The 17,794-nt window shown below is 35.3% G+C and overlaps 1 protein-coding gene across 2 annotated transcripts in view; it reads right to left on the bottom strand.

Annotated features, from left to right (window-relative positions):
* The window catches only part of CSMD3 (CUB and Sushi multiple domains 3), an 885,055-nt gene that overhangs the window by 457,204 nt on the left and 410,057 nt on the right, over positions 1-17,794 (bottom strand). For both annotated transcript variants that reach the window (XM_024572155.3, XM_045181698.2), the window contains one exon: positions 8,400-8,521. In XM_024572155.3, the coding sequence (XP_024427923.2) occupies positions 8,400-8,521 (122 nt within the window). The remainder of the gene's footprint in view (positions 1-8,399; positions 8,522-17,794) is intronic.

Genomic DNA, 17,794 nt, shown 5'->3' with positions numbered 1-17,794 from the left:
GACCAGTTGAAAAGTTGGTTGGTAATCCAAAGGAGAAATAATGCAAACCTGGGTGAGGGAGTTAAGCAACTTTGAGGCATATTAATGATCTCTACTGAATTCATCAGACTTTGTATTTAGATGTGTCAAGGAAGAATATACAATGAATATGCTTGACTTCAGAATATTGAGGAACATAAATTTTAATGACATGGCAAACAAAGATGGGAAAAAGACTGAGAAGGTAGGAGAAAATTTAGGAAATTGGAAAATAAACAAGCAAGAAGAGAAAGTTTCAAAAAGCAGAAAATGATCAACAATGCCAGTAACTGTCTACCTATATCTACCATTTTCCTTTTATTAATTTTTATTTTGTAAACTATATTTTATTATACATCATAACATGTGTTACTGAAATTTAAGACACAATTTTTGTTAGTATAAAAGTGAAGTGGAAAAAAATAACTTTATCCCTCCAACCAGGGATAATCCTTTTAACATTATTGTTTTTTTTTAATTTTTTCTTTGTTGATATTTATTTTATTTTTTGTTGATATTTATTTTTAGATGGCTATTCAATGTGCCCACCTAAAGTTATCAATTTTAAATAAATTATTTCAAATAAATAAACCAGTCTGACCAGAGGACAGGTCACAATGTCAGGTGCTAGGAAGAATCAAGAGGTGCTGTAGGGCCAGGTGTGAGTCAGTGAAGAGGAGGGGAAGTAAAGGTCAGCACTTCTGATAGTCACCTACTCCCAAGAATTGGTTGTCCTGTAAATGGTGACACAGCCACTTTGTGGCTTGAGGAACTTCTAGTTTGTTTCCCTGTTTTCTGTCTTACTGATTTATACCAAGATCTGCATTTTATGACTAAGCTCTTTCTGAATCATTACTAGGTAAGACTTGGTAAGACTTGGTAAGTCCAAATGGCTTTGATTTCAGTTTATCTCTGAATTGCTACCTCAAGTTTGCTCCGTCTTGGCCCAGCTAAACTGTAGTGGACACTATCAGTACTCCATCCAGACAGCTCCCCTTGGATGCCTCTTGTCTTTTCTGCTAGCTGTTTGCTATCTTCCATATTCATTTGCCTCTAAGTCTTCTGGGGACTGTGTGAGTTATGGGAACAGTTTGTCCATATATGAGCCCCAAAAGACCTGCCTAACCTGTAGCCCGTGATTACGGCATGCAGAAGTAAGAGATCCCAGCTCCCTTGCTCTGAAGACACCTTCAGAATTTGGGGTAAATTCTCAGATGTAATTTACATGGCATAGAATCAGGCTGAACCTTGCATTTTGCCTGAACTTGCTCTCTTGCTTAACTACTTATTTCCTGTCTTGCTTCTCCCAGTTTCTCAGTAGTTTTCTGGACACACTTTCTTAATAAATCACTTGCATACAAATCCCTGTCTTAGGTGTGCTTTCTGCAGAAAAGACAGCTGCAGTCTGCAGAAGTAACAGTCTCCATGCCTGGCTGAGGTCTCAGACCTGGCATGGAAGCTTGGCACACATCCCCAAACTCCAACGACTTGGCACGGAGAACTAGTGCCTAAAGTGGTCAGGCTAAATTAAGTGGCAAAAGGCTAGCTGCAGTGATGGAACAGTGACAATATGGAAAGGCTTCTAATAATAGTATTATGATGGAAGTCAAGGGTGTATTCTGATGCCTGCAGAGTTTATGGGGAGGGACACTGGGGGGCGGGGGTTATGGATCTAAACACAAACCATGGGCTTAAATGTCATATTAAATATATGAATGAAATATTAAAAATTATCATGTTATAAAATTGACCTTTAATACTTCTTTAAAAAAATAAAAGAATAAAAGCACCTCCTAGAAGGGGTACCAACCTAGAAAAGGTTGTCCTTATTTACCTGCAGTTACATTTGAGTAGGTGTCCCCGAAAAGGTCGGGGGAGAAACTCCCACCTGTCATGCCACTTCAGCAGAAACCAAATCTCTGTCAGGATAACGCGGAATGTTACAGTGAAATTTCACCAGACTATATGGAAAAACCAGTAACTCTGTTTTATGATTTCTCTAGAGAAAATAGTATACAGGTATAATATCATTTAATATGATGTAAATATAGTTAATGTTTATTTATAAAGCAGTATAAATGGCAACAGAATATCTTCTATCCATTGTGCACTAATTTTAGACTATGCTGGATCAAAATGTCTATTCATTTCTCACATAATCCATATATATTATTTATTCTTATCTATTAGCTCTTTTATTTATACACCAAGTGTTAGCTGACCACCCCCTGTGGCTAGGTACTATGTTAATGCATGAACATTCTTAATTACTCAACATATTTCAACCTACATACTTTACTCTATTTGATGTGTCTTCCGCCTGAAATAATCTTTGGATCTAGGGGTGGTATGAATAATAGGCAAACATAATACTTTAAATTTGCAGGATAATTTCCAGCGTATAAAGTGTTGTGTAGTTTATTAACTTGTGTGAGTGACATGACAGGCAGGGGACATGGTTCCTGCCTCAAACGTGAGGGAACTCGGATTCAGAGAGGAGAAACGATCCGCACAGCAATCCAGGGCACTAGAGCCTTGGGTCAAAACTCCGTCGATGCATTACTCCATATAGAATAGTAAGAAAGTTATTTATAAGTAGGTCAGAAAGGCCCACAGTGGATTCTTAAATATATAAACTTAAAAATCACGACAGCCCCTTGATCCTCCGACCAATGTGCCTAGGTCATGGCAAACGACATTCTCTGACTCCTAAGGTGAAATGTGAGCCAAATTTGGAATATTTATAGTCTTAGAGTACAAACAGCATCATGCTTTTGGCTAGTGTTGCCCCGCGGTTTAAAAAAGTCAATTCTTACTCTTTTGATGACCAATTTTATTTCTTCTGACACTTCAGACTTCTGCTAAACCAGTGAGAGTTTTAATCTGAACTGAAGGTGACCTCATGTGCCTGTCTTTATTCTTCTGAAATTATATTCTTCCATGCTCAATTAATTTAATCTTTCACTACTAACCTCCCAGTGGATATTATTTTCTCAGTTGTGGGATTTGCTGACATCCTGAGACATCAACATCACACTTCTAACAATCATTCAATGTGGATACGAGAGCATTCTACTAAAAGTGGGAACAAGGGCTGGTCAGAGATTTGTAAGAATTCAGTTCCACAACTTTTTCATCTTAGTTCAGCATATTTCACCATAGAATTATTTCATTAAAAACTGTTTAATTTACCATTAATTTATATGTTTATATTTGAAGAACCACTTATACAAATGCATTTTGTAATTTTCAATACCAATGATATATATTTATATTTGAAACTAAATGCAAATACACTTGAGGTATTCGTTCTGCAATTCTTCCATGGATATTTGGATTTTTGGGTGGAAATGCATGGCATTCAAATGTATAAATGTAACATTAAAAATATACACAAAATATAAAAATAAATTTTCAGTTAGGTACCCTGCTCATTCACCTTTGCAAGCTGTTCATACACTATTTCCTATAATTTGATTCTCCTCCTAAGAATTACTTTGTGATCTTATTCCATCTTGTGGCTTCAAATAACATCTATATGCTAACAGCTTGCAAATGTGGGTTCCTGTTTTACAGAGCCCCTACTACAAACTCTTAGACTCTTTAATGCCATAGTTTCTACTTCCTTCCTCCAGCTCTATCTAAAGATGATGTCTGCCCATATGGTTATTGCTTATGCATTACTTTTTGTTATTTCAAAATTACTGCATAGAAACCCTCCAAATCCATTCAATGTGTTTTAAATAACTAATGTAGATTATACTTCTCCTGACTAGACCTTGACTGATATATCCCCTGGTGTCAAGAAGAGCCCAAGAAATAGGCTCTCAAACAAGGAGTTTTGGAGAGAGCTTTGCTTATTTTTGGCCCTTGACATAGCAGGGCTCTTGGTCTGAAGAAAATGGCATAAATATTATTTATTACTTGAGCTTTGAATGAAACACTTTTTGAAGGAAAGGTTTGAGGGGGGTGTGGCAAGTGGCTGTTGCAATGATGACTATCATACCCAAAACTATAAGGACTATGGAGACAGAGGACCATGAATGACTTTACTGGAGTGAGAAAAAAATTAAATTACAGCAGACAAGAGACCTTCTGTGGTGACCCTGTGGCACTGGGCAGGTATGGCTGAAAATTATATCCATAATTTAATCATGCAAGTTGTATAATTATAATGTGATGAATTTATAGACTCTCAATTTCTTGTGTGAAAATTAGAAGATTAATTGAGAAGGAATGTGATCTTATAATTTGAAATAGACGCACGTGGATGCTTCATAATAAAGCTGAGAATCTTAAAAGCCCATGTCTTTCAGAGTCACCACTGCCAATAGGAGCACTCCCTCTTCTCTTTCCTTGGAGCCCCAATAAAGGCTTCCCTTGAGGCAATTCCCTTGCAATGGGGCATTTCCTCCCCGCCAGAGCCGCCACCACCACCTCTCATTTTCTGAAGCAGAGCAGTCAAGCTCTCCATGGGATGGCAGTGTTCAGCATTCTGTACAATGTGGTAGCAACATGTGGCTGTCGAGCACTTGAAGTGTGGCCTGTCCGAATTGATGCCACTTAGGTGTTAAACATGCTTAGTATTTCAAGGATTTGGAATGAAAATAAAATGATGGTAAATTACTGCATGAATAATTTATGCTAATTACATGTTGAAATGATAAAATTTGGGTTAAATAAAATACAATCCTAAAATTAGTTTCATACTTTCAAAATGTAACTACTAGGAAATTAAAAATTATGTGTCTCACATGATGTTTCTGTTGGACAAGGCTGGTCTAGAGAACCTTCAAACAATTCCATACACATAGATCAAAGGGTTTGGAAAACTACCTTCTTATACAATTTTAAATGGGCATCTATTAAAAAAAAACAATTTTAAGTGTGAATGGATGCAAATATTGCAATTTCCATTATACTTTAAATTTGTAAATACCAAAATACAGTTTTTTAAAAAATCTTAAGTCATTAGTTCATTTAATTTCTAATATTTTCCACCATTACATTAAAACTGAAAAACCTGTTAAATCAATTGAACAAATTAGAAATTTTTTGTGTTCAAAAGCCAAACTTTGTGTTTCAATTCTAATTAGTATATAATCTACTTCTCTGTGTTGTGAATTTTAGTTCCAATATTGACAGATATACAAATAGATAGATGGATTAAAAATAGGTGTATACTTGGGTGAATGATACACAGACAGACAGATACATACATACATATATAGATGCATAGATAAAGAGATGGGCCATTCAGTAAGTTTGTTGATTGGGTAAAATAAGGTTGTCTCCTTCAGCTATATCTCAGTGAATCTATTTTTTGCTTTGTTCTCAAAGACTCTACTCAGGAGCTATGCACCTGGAATTACTTACTCGTAATCTCCAGAGTTTTATTTACACTCTGGTAGAGTAAAATATTAATATTTCAGGGGGAAGAGTAATACATGCCTTTATTTTGACATCATGAAAGACAGTCCTTAAGGGAGAGTTATGAAAGAGAACAAATATATAGAAGAAGATCAGCAGGCAGGACAGTGTTAGAAACCAGAGCACCTTAAAGTGGTGTCCGGGACCCTCAGGTACACCTAGGGAATTGCTTTTGGACCCCCAGGGTACACACACCTCAGATTAGAGACAAATGCACAAGATCACCTATACTGAGGAAGATTATCTTCATAAAAATTAAGAAAATGTTTAAGATAGAATATTATTTATTTCACATATGGATCTAATGTTAAGTGCATATATTAATGTAAGAAGAACAATTAATTCTATGATCAGATTATTTAAAATATCAACTCTAACATTTTAACTTCCTGTTATGAAGAAACCCTCAATTGCATTCCTTACTGAAATGCTACACTGAAAGGAAACATTCCCTCACAGAGGCTTGTGGAGGGGATACAAAGGAACCCTAAAATTACATTTTACTATAAGATTGTAATGCTCAGCCATCATATTTTATTTTTAGTAAGCTTCATGGCAATGTTAATATACTGATCACTAAAAGTGACTATAATTTATAGTTTCGTATTTTAGTATGAGACACAGTTACCTGTAAATTATTCAGCCCCATAATCAAATATGGAAGAAAATAGTTTATAGTAATGTTTTCCGCAGTAATACACAAGCTAAATCTAACAAATAACTGAAGAGAAGAAGCGTATTTCTTGACAAAATGGCAAAATTTGGCAATAATAATTGCCATCACTTAGAGTGATCCTATTTTGAATCAGAAATTTCACATTTTCTTATCAATAAAACAGCTTTATGATATGGTATTATTATTTCTAAAAGATAAAATAAAACAAACAAACAAACAAAAAAAAACTGTGGCTCAGAGGACTCGAGGATCATGCCTGCCAAAAACTGTATGGTGTCAAGAGTACAGCCCAGATTTGAAACCAGTTCAATCCGGTTTCACTCACTGCCAAATCTCAGAGGTTTTCTTTTTTCTTTTTTTCTCTCTCTCTTTTTTACCTATCATCGAATTGTAGTGGATATTTAGAACATCATGATTACTTTACAAGTCAGCGAACATACAGAAAAATATGAGCAATCATTTTTGAGGAAAATTATAGATATTGAGGGATTCAGAATGTTGGTTTACTGGGGTTTATACCAACTAGGAGAGCTGTGTGCCTGTTTTTCATGCCAGCAATTGCCTTCCAAAAATGAGTTCCTAATGTGGCAATCTAAGCAAGCAAAACTTTAAACAGTAGTTTTCAAACTATGTGCTATAACTTGTTAGTGTATCGTAAAAATGATTTAGGGAGGCATGATGAATATTTTAAAGATAAATAGATTACAACACATTAGGATAAATATAGTGAAGTCCACTTTGGTTGTAAGAGGAAATATTTTGTGGTACTGTGTGTGTGAGTAGGTGTGTTCCTGTGTCTGTGTGAATGATCCCAGACTCGATAACACAATGTCAAATGTAGCTCTAACTGTGCAGAATGGTTAAAAATGCTTGAAAACCAATTTCTGTAGATTATCTTACAATAGAGGTGAGCCAACAGATTAAAAATTAATGTCCTCAGTCAGCTATTTGATAAAAGTAGCAAAGAAGTAAAAGTAATTATGTCCTCCTTAGAAAATAAATTGGATTTTTTTAAGAAGAAAACGGGGAGATAAAAGTTTGGCAGATTAGGTCAGATAAACAAGGAGAAATGAGACGACCTCTGTGAATCTTCAGGTAACTCAGTGATGAGAATAAATTAAACTGAACAGAGCAGATATCTTACAGAACAGAAAATAATTACCACATTTTGATGACAATTACAGGTAATTACCATGGCACAAAAAAGATTTCTATCTCCACGCAAGATTAATACAGTGTGTTTGTTCCGTGCTTTACAATGAACTCACTTCATGCTTATCTTAGTGTGAGATATAACCGCGTAAATAGCACATGCCTCGTAAAGCACACAGCTCTGACCTTTGCTATTTATGTAATCTTAGACAAGTTATTTAGCCTCTTTGTTAAAAGCAGGAATAAAACTACCTTCCTTCTGGGGGAGTCTTATGAAGATTAAATAATTCATAAAGAGTGCTGCAAATTTTACCTGGCATGTTGCTAAGTGTTCAATAAATCTGAATTTATTTTTCAAGTGATTCATGATTTTTTATTTTCTCAATAACCCATAATTTGCACAGAGATTGTAGTCAATAAATAAACATTGGTTGAATTGAAGTGAACTGATGACATGGGTTGGCTGGTTAAAATGATTTCCTCTATATATGCTTACAAGAAAAGGCAGGGGAGAGCAGGAGAGGAAACCGAGCTAATTTTTCAGTTGTCTTACATTCATTCAGAATTATCATTATGTTTGAAGTATTGTCACACACGGATATTTAGGTGTATTACTCACTTGTAGTGAAAGACAGCCCAACCTTTTACATGTTATATTATGAGTCTTCTATTAGTGCTGAGCACATTAAAATACATTATTTATAATAAAGAAGATGTGTGAGACATACGGCAAAAAAGAAACATTGGAAGCCAGCTATGTTTATAAACATGATACTCCTGAATAATATGTCAAGTAAAAAAGATAAGAAGTGAAAGCCATTATTCATGGCCTCTTTAAAAAGAAAAATATACATACAATCATCAAATAAATGTCTCAGAAAGCATTCATTTATAATTTCCATGAACTGTCAATTGTATGTTAGCATCTGGGAGTAAAATTGTATTGTTCTAAATTTACTTTTTCCAAATTTTTCATATAAGTTTATGTTCTGTATAATGGGTAAGGAGAAAAGACTGCAGAAATCACACTTTCTTCGGAAGTGTTTTTTACAGTGGTTTCCTCATGCTCTCCTTTGCCGTTGGCTCCCTGACTCTGCCTTTCTACCGCAGACCCCCCTCTCACCTTATTTGTATTCACTGCTGTGATGACCCAGACACACTGTGCGTTGCTGTCGTACTGGAACGGGAAGTTGGGAGACGTAAAGGTTCCGCTTGGTCCTTGAAGATTAGAGCCACACGTCTTCACTAAAAGAGAAATTGGATTTTAAATGATGAGCGTATACCATATGCAAAACCATAGCAATGAAATAACTTGCAGATAGCCTTTAAATGCAAAATTGCACAATTATAACCACATTGAAATATATATTGTGGCTATAATGTTCACATATCAAAATGAGAGTGTTTTTATACACACTAAAATTCACAAGCTCAATATTTTCAACAATTGAAAACTAATGATGAATAAAATGCCCTTTGACTGTAAATAGGTTAGTTTAATTACAGAAAGGTATATTTATTCAATATTATGTTAACACAAATCTACAAAGACAAAACACAAAAAGCCTTGGATTGACTAAGCAATCTAAAGGGTAGTATTTTCATTTAACTACCCTCAGGCACATAATAGCATAATTGAGGCATCAATATTAAAAGTACTCTTTGTGTTCTTATAACTGTGAATTAGCATACAGAGGCTACACAAAAGGCTACACAGGAATAATTTAAAGTCCCACAAAATTTGAGTGCTCAAAGTTTCCTCCAATGCTTCTTTCTTCTACTTAACAAACCAGTGTGTGACCACACTGCATCTGTCTTAACTTCCTTTTTTCCTTTCACTTGAGTTTCACTTGAGCTTGTAACTGAAATGGTTACTTTTGATTTTCTCTTGTATGTGTCTGATTTCCACATTTTTTTATTGTTGTTCAAGTACAGTTGTCTCCATTTTCCCCGTCCACTCCCCCCACCCACCTATCTCCACCTTCCACCTTCATTTCTACCCCTGTTTGTCTTTGTCCATGTGTCCTTTATACATGTTCCTCGATGACCCTTCTTCTTTTCCCCCTCCCATTATCCCCTTGATTTCCAAATTTTAAACAATAAAACTTATTTTGTAACAAGGGAAAATAATCAAAGTATTTTCTTCCTTTAACATTAATTATCAATCTTTCCTTTTTTATTTACTAACTTATTGTATGTCTTGTATGCTTACTACTTCATTTCCTTCTCTTCCATTCATTCTGGTGCTGTTTGTTCTCCAGTTACCGTGGTATAAATGGTCCCAGACTCCGGCTGATTTTAAGCTACCAAAGGCTTATCAAAGCCTCACAAATGTCTGAATAGTTCACAATTGGCTCTTCTTTCCCCAGAACTATTGATTACAATCACCACATAATACCGTGTAAGTTTAAGGTGTACAAGATGATTTGTGTGTGTGTGTGTGTGTGTATAAGGCAAAATAATAAAGGTAGTTAATATCCTCATCACATCACATAATTACTTTTTGTGTATTAGTTTGTGTGGTGAAAATATTGAGGATCTCTTATATTCTCTTAGCAATATATGAATACAGTATTATTAACTATAGTCATGATACTGTACATTAAATCACCAGAAGTTTTGCATCTTATAAATGGAAATGCATTCCATTCGAAAAACTTCTCTCCATTTCTTCTAACACTCCCATTGCCACCTCTGGCAATTCACATTCTCTGTTTCTATGAGTTTTCCTTTTTCTTTTCCATTTTTCTTTTATGCAATTTTTGAGATATAATTCATATACCATAAAATTCAGCCTTTAAAATGTGTAATTAAATGATTTTAATTACTTAATTCCCTACACCCCCACCACAACAGCTGTCAGCCTACTCTCTATCTATGAATCTGTCTCTGTTTTGCTTGTTATTTCATTTCGGTCATTACATTCCAAAATGTGTGAAGTCATATGGTACATGCCTTTCTCTGACTGGCTTATTTCACTTAGCGTAATGCCCTCCAGATCCATCCCTGCTGTCCCAAATGGTAAGAGTGTTTTTTAGATTTCACATATAAGTGAGATCATTACACACTTCTTATAAGCCATCCATACTCACTACTCCATTTTCCTCCCCAATTTGCTTTTGAAACTATTTCATTTTTTATTCTCCAATTTCAGTGTGAATATTGTATTCTCAGCACCAATGACGATCATCCAATTGCTAAATCTAACATCTCTCCATTTTCTCCACATTCTGGATCTCCAGCAGTAATGGAAAAGTATTGCTAAACTTTGAAATTCTCTGCTTTCCCTTTCACAGCCCTGAAATTGTCTTGATTTGGGGCATAATTTAAAATAATTATGCTCCAAACTTGTGCCCTGGTTCTACTGTTTTCCAGCTGACCCTTAAGTATCATAATTATAAATTGATTTAATGGTCTCTTTTCTCTTTTTTTAATGACCTCTCTGGATGTTTAATTCACTTGTACAATGGTAACTTCTGTGTTGATAGCTCTCAAATGTACATTAACAACTCTGCCAACTCTCTTGATTTCTAGAGTAATCTTCTGTTTGCTGGACATTCCATGAAATATTTTAAAGATGCTTTTAATTAAGCCTTCTGATCTAATCTCTCTGTCTCTCTCCCATATATAAGCACTCCTGAAGACCTACATATTCCCCTTCTGAAGCATCTTGTTTTCCTTCTTTTCTTCTCTCCCTGATACCCATTGCTTCATCATCATCTCTTTCCTAGACTAGAAATACCTACTTAACTCCTTCTTATACTCCAATTTCTCTCTCTCTGTTTTTACCTTCATTAGTGTTACTATATTTTTCTTCCTAAAATAGAGATTTGACCATTTTAATTAATGACATAAAATCTTGATCACCTGTTTCCTATAGGATAAATTAAAACTGGTTCATATAGAATATAAAATGATTCCTGTGAGGCCCTACATTGCCTTTCCAATGCAATTTCCTGCCATTTTTTACAGCCATATACTCAACTTCTGCCAGAAAAGAATTCGTGCTCTCCCTTAAATGTAGCATACCCTCTATAATTTCCCACTTTTGCTATGATGTTCTTAAAGTCCAAAATGTGATGCCTTCTTGCATTTACCTGCAGAAATGTCATTCTTTTAAATAAAAATGTACCGACGCACCACTTCTTTATATAGAAAATGTTCCCATTTTTTCCACCCAGGGTTCAGTAATGGGTAATAGTACTCACAGCACATTATTTGAGTAGCACATGGACACATATGTTTAGATGCTAGTGATCTGATAGAAAGTGTAGTTATAAATATTTTAAAAACCTAAAGCAACAAAAATGTTACAGTAATCAAGTTTGAAGTTAGCAGGACAGAGCTCTCTGATGGGACACACCGCTTCTCTGGGTGGCACTTACTACTTGGTGTTTCACTGGCATGCCTTGTTTTCTAAAAAGCATACACTCTTATAATCTTCTGTAGACGAGGCCTCATTTATCATCTTTGTTCATTAACTCCTAGCTATTTTTTTCCAGATTCTATGTATCTATGATTATTTTCACTGTTAACTGTAGTGCCTTTGAAGAAGCTGTTATTTTACAATATATTGTATGCTGTATCAATACATTCCTATTACTTCCTTAGATGCATAGACTTAACCAGGCTTGGTTAAAAATGCCTAAGGGTAAGGCTCCATTGCTGTTGGCCTGTTAACATTAAGGGAAGTTGGTGAAATGGTGTGTGTGCACAGTGCTCTGTATCTGCAACTCTTCTATAAGCCCAAAATTATTTCAAAATAAAAAAGTTTAATTAAAAGAAAAGAATAACGTTAAGTACAATGAAATATGTTTTAGCTCAGCTGGAACCCTCGGACATTTAGATCTATGCTGGATATAATGTTTTTACAACACAAGTAAGACAAGCTCAACTTTTATATTTTGGTGCAGTATTAAAGTTACGATTCAGAGGTTCCCATCCTCCGAATCAAGCTACCACCCTGGGTGAATATTCTCATCCACTGTGGATTCACAAACAGTTGTCTGAGTAATGGAGTCCTATCATCTGCCTCTCTGAAGCCATTTTACAAATGTTGGATGATTTTTAGTAAGAAACATTGTGTTTGGTTATATCTATGTTTTTCAAAGTAGATGAAGTTTTACTTTTTAGTTTTTGTATCTTCAACTGTCCCTACATCTTCAACTTACTTGGTGTTTTCACTTGAGCAAATCCCAACCATCTGGATCTCAGTTATTTCACGTACAAACTTAGACAAGTGGGCTATAGCACTCTCTGATAGGCATAAAATGATTATATGATTATATTGTGCAGTTATTTACATGCTTTTAATGGCTTCTTCCAATAGGTGCAACGAGGATAGTAGAGCCTAGAAGTTATGTTTTTGTCCAATGATGCTTTTACTGTCTCGGAGAAATAGCCTTATTGTTATTAAAGTGATTTGATGACATATGAAACATGGAAAATGATGGATCCACCAAAAAGTCAATTTGAATTCAGTTGTATCTATAATATTCCTTTTTTATCATCTGTGAGTTGGGAAACATTATGGTCTTACCCTTAGCAAAAGTATTTCCATTTCTACCTTTCAATATCCAGTTACTTCTTTGCTTGTTAGACAGAGACAGGGATAAAAACTAATAGTGTTAAATTCTGTCTAAGAGTAACTGACCATTGGCCATGGAGTAAACTATATTTCTTCTGTTATTCAAGAGGTGGTGGACAAGAGCAGGTGAGATTAATTTTACCTTAGTAGAGTTTATATTTCCCCTAGAATCTCTATTTCCCCTTGAAAAAGTAGATATTCTAATAAGGTGTGACAGTGTAATAATAAATAGGTATGAACAGCTCAAACTTTGTGAAGTGCACCAAGTCAGAGAGGCTCACACCATGGAAAATGTCCTAACAAGAAGACAAAAAAATATTGGTAGGGGCAAATATGAAATGCCTGCACATGGATGAATGTTGGTACCTGATGACAGACCACTTCTATTAGCCACTGGAAACTGAACATAGAGACACGGTGTGGCTACTTTCTAGACGTGAGAGGGAAATATTGCTGGTTTCATAGAGATAAACCAGGGCAAGTGCCACCCACAATTTCACTCTCATCCTTCTTTCTCCGATTATCACCATTGGTATTTGAACTGAATCCATACCATCTATACTTTGCAACAAGCTTGTATTTTTATCATGACATTCGATTGAAGCACTAAGTGGGGGTTTTGGTGGATTTCTTTTAATAATTTATTTTCTCTCCAGGAGGTAAAAGAATGTCCCTGGGACTGAGTAAGGCCAGGAGGGGAAAATAAGAGAGTGGTGACCATGTGTCCAACAACTGAGTTAGAATAATTTGGAAAACTGAATTTACTTTGTATTCCAGGCTACTGAAATAAGCATATTATCTGTTATAAATATTCAATGTTGGTTAAGGAAATAAGATGTATTATAATTTTGGAACTTTAATAAGAGTCTAGCATTTAAAACTATGTCTATGATGCAAATTGATATTAAAATTTTATCATTTATTTTATAGCATAAATTATGATATAAGCAAATATAAACTAATATTATAGCAACATAGAATTAATATCAAGTGCAAAAGAAAAAATAATATTTTATTATTTATTAATCAAATATGTTCCATGTCTAGAAATAAATGTGACCTAATGGTTAAGAACTTTTGTTCAGTTAAATGTTAAATCAAATTGTTCAGTGGAAAAAATGAGTGTTTATATTTCAGTGTGCTTTTATCCTGATAAATTCTGCTTACTCAGTATTAGATAAGATACTTTAATTCACTTGTAAAAGTTGAATGCTATAAGCTTTTACTCTGCAAGTCTACGTATTCCACAGAACATTCGATGAGTGCATATTCTGTCTGAAGTACTGTGCTGGACATCGGAGGTGGCAAGGTAGAAAGACAGTCAGTCACAACTCCTGCCCTCACGGCCCTTGCAGTCATGAAGAAAAGGGAAACACTAAACTAGTAGATAAAGCTGGGCTGATGAGGGCTTTGAAAGTAACAGATCAAGAAAGCCTATGGAATTAGTTAACAGATCAGGAAAGGCTATTCACAGGAAGTGTGGTAGAAAAATAATCATTTATTTCTGTTTTGCCCCTCATTCAAACCCCTCCAGAGTAATTTGGGAGTCCTTCTCATATGGTTTTTTTAGAAACCTTATAAGGAACAAACTCATTCTAATCAAATTGGTGTGAACTTGTACACAATAACCCTGTTTCCATTTTGATGGCAACATTTCATGAGACATTATCTTTTGAAATTAGTATGTTCTCATTACTATTAGAGATGCCTAAATTGAAATGCTTTAGGGACATTTTAAGAAAAAAAATAATTCCATGTTTGCAGATGTATGTGCTTTGAATATAAAACAGTGCACTGTGAAAAAATGGCTTCAAGAAAATAGAATGGCTCAGAAAATTAATAATTTCTAAGATAGAAGTTATAGAAGGTACGGCATTTCTATTATTAGCTCAAACAGAAAATAAATATTTCCAAATTTATAAAAAATACTTCATAAATTAAAGTGAAATGTTTGTAATGAAGGAATTAGTAACTTAGAAAGGAAAATGCACAGAAAATGAAAAGGTTTGTGGAATTTTCAACTCGGATCAGAAAATATTTGCTGTAAAAATGGATAAAATATGGCAGAAATGTATTATCAAAGTAGATAAAGGGAAATAGGACAAGAGAGAGGAACACCACTCAAAATGAGCATCCTCTCTCTCAATGGACAGGAACAGGAACTGTGGGTTTTCACACCAAAAATAGAATTTCATTAAAGATACAGATTATGGGTTAAATGTCACAATTTTAATCTTTCTATATGACATTTGGCATTTATTTTGAAAGACTATGTTCAACCACCCTTTATCTTTCTCTTGCACTTTCTTTCTGGGAAATAAACTAATAGTTTTGAAAGTCATACACAAAGTTATTCATATTATAAATTGAAATCCCACCTTAGTGTTTATAACAATCCACATGCAAAAATGTAGATTTAAATAATGTCTTAAAATATGGCTGTAACACTTTTAATATGTTAGAATTTCATGTTATTCTTATTTTACTTTCATTGTTTAATGTTGTATATAAGGTACCTGAACGATGCTGAATTATTTACCTAAATATCAAAGAACTCTTACTAAAACTGCAGGTAAACAGGAACAGAAACTACCCTCTGATACAACTAAAATCCAGGTTGCTGACTGTTGATCACGAAACATACACCTACACACACACCTGAAGGTAAATGATGAAACTCATTTAAATCATTGTCTAGAACTATCAACAAGTAGTTCAGTTTAATAATATTTAATTAAACACCCCAGTCTCTACATCTTCATGCGAAGCTGATAAAATGTCGGAAGTGGAGTAGCAATTAGGGCTAATCTCCAAATACATCAAAGTGCCATCTGCATGAGAATGGAAGTCGTCGAATCCACGTCTTCACTGATAGGAAGCATATAAATGTGGAAGAATAATGATATAACTCCAAAGCAAGGAATTGGAACACAGAGGGGTTGCTACGAAAGGGACAAAATTAAAATCAGCAAGAGGCAGACTACACAGGATCAGATAAATTTGATTAAAACCAAACAAATGCAATTTCTATTAAAAAGAGGTAACATGTGCACATTTGTTGATACAAAAATAAAAGTAAGCAAATCTCCCCACCCCCACTTCTTGGCTCTTCATAATTTAACCTAGTCATGAAGGTTATGTCTACATAAAGTTCTCCCTCTGCTTGCTGTTTGTGTCACCGAATCATCTCACCTGCATACTAGGATGAAAGAAGATAGAGCATTACATCGGAAATAGACGTGATTTCTATGAATTAATGGTTCATTGCACTTTTTGATAAAAGTACAAGAATATCCAATGTAATCTAGGTTTGTCAGTGAGAAAGTGAGACAGATAAGGTGGTAAGATAGAGTGAGATGAATTAGCATGCACATATATCTGCGTGTGTATGTGTCCTATAGTGCTCTTGAGGCCTTTCAAGAGGGAGGGTGAGTGGAAGAGAGATGGGAAGGAGGAAGAAAGGAATATAAAGATGGTGTGAGTGGGACGATGGTGTATAGGAGACCGTTCTGCGTGGCATGGACCAAGCTCCCGCTGGGAAAAGCCATTGGGGAGTGAGGTCCAACACACAGGACCCATGCCCATGGACAGGTTCTCCGTGGGGAATCAGGCCTGCATTGTACCTAGGCCGCTTTGAGACTTGCTTTTGCTAAAACTCCCTCACCCTGAATTGAGGCAGCAGATGTTTACTGCCTATCTTTAAAGTAACTTCCTAAAATCTATGCTAAACCTTCCAAGGATGAGTGTAACCAGTTCAACCACTTTTCCCTTTACATTTGCAAATATCCTTCCTTTTCGATGTAATTAGCAACATCCTCTCCTTTGTATTCTGGAAAAGGTAACCACCTAAAGCAAACCTGTGCATAGTAAAGAGGACCATCCTCAATGTAATGTGCCCAGAAAAGCAATAACAGGCTGTCAAGGCAAGGGTCAGGGCGCTCTCCCCTTGAGAGAGTGGCTGTGCCGTCCCTTTTCCTCCGCAGGACTTGGTAGTCCCTGTGAATCTGTCCATTGCTGCCACAGCACACGGATTCTGCAGACCAGGATCTGCATCAATGGTGTATAGTGAAGTCAGGAGGAAAAAAAACTTAAGCAACTAGTTGAGCAAAGAATTTAACAGATTAAGAGTAACACTCAGTTGCAAGCTGCTTCCCTTCCTTTGATGAAGACTACCTTCATCCTTTCCCAGTAGAGCAAGTTACCTCCTGTATACTTAAAAACTGTTCTTGTTGTGTTCTTTAGATGAAATCGGGGACAATGGCTACTTGAATTTCTGTAAAATGTATGTAATACAGAAAATAGTAAAGCAGGAATTTGGAGTCAGTGTTAACCATTAGATGTTACGTTTCCACCTACTGGTCCGAGGGATCTGCTGAAAACCTTAGAAAGCTGGGCACTGTCCCAGAATTTAAAACAGGGTATTAGACTATCTCGTCTGCAACTATAAAAGCTGGAAATGTCATCTGACAATTTGTAATTTCAAAACGCACCTGCTCTAAGTTACATCTATGGCTTTGCACGTGCACTTTCCTTCATCTGCGTATTGGGTTTTAGTTCCCACCCTGCTGTCTAAAATTCATTCTTCCTCATCCTTACTTGTATTGGAATGTTGATACTTTACATTAATTGTTTGTTTAACTACAGAGGTCCCTTCTGTCAGCAACTGTCTTTCATCCAGTGACCAGAAGTTGGCTGTGAGTATAACACATAGTGAATGCCTAGATAAGGTAAAACTAAAGAAGTTCATCATCACCAAACCATTGTTATATGAAATGTTAAAGGAAAATATATAAGAAAAAGAAGATAAAAACTATGAACATTAAAATGGCAACAAATTCATGACTATCAACAATTGAATCTAAAGAACAAACTAAGCAAACAAGCAAAATATGACAAAATCATAGATATGGAGATCATTTGGAAGGTTATCA

This window comes from Desmodus rotundus, chromosome 8 (assembly GCF_022682495.2).
Source record: "Desmodus rotundus isolate HL8 chromosome 8, HLdesRot8A.1, whole genome shotgun sequence".
In the NCBI taxonomy this organism is placed as follows: Eukaryota; Metazoa; Chordata; class Mammalia; order Chiroptera; family Phyllostomidae; genus Desmodus; species Desmodus rotundus.
Note: the sequence above shows the minus strand (reverse complement) of the source record. Positions and strands in the feature narration are given on the sequence as shown.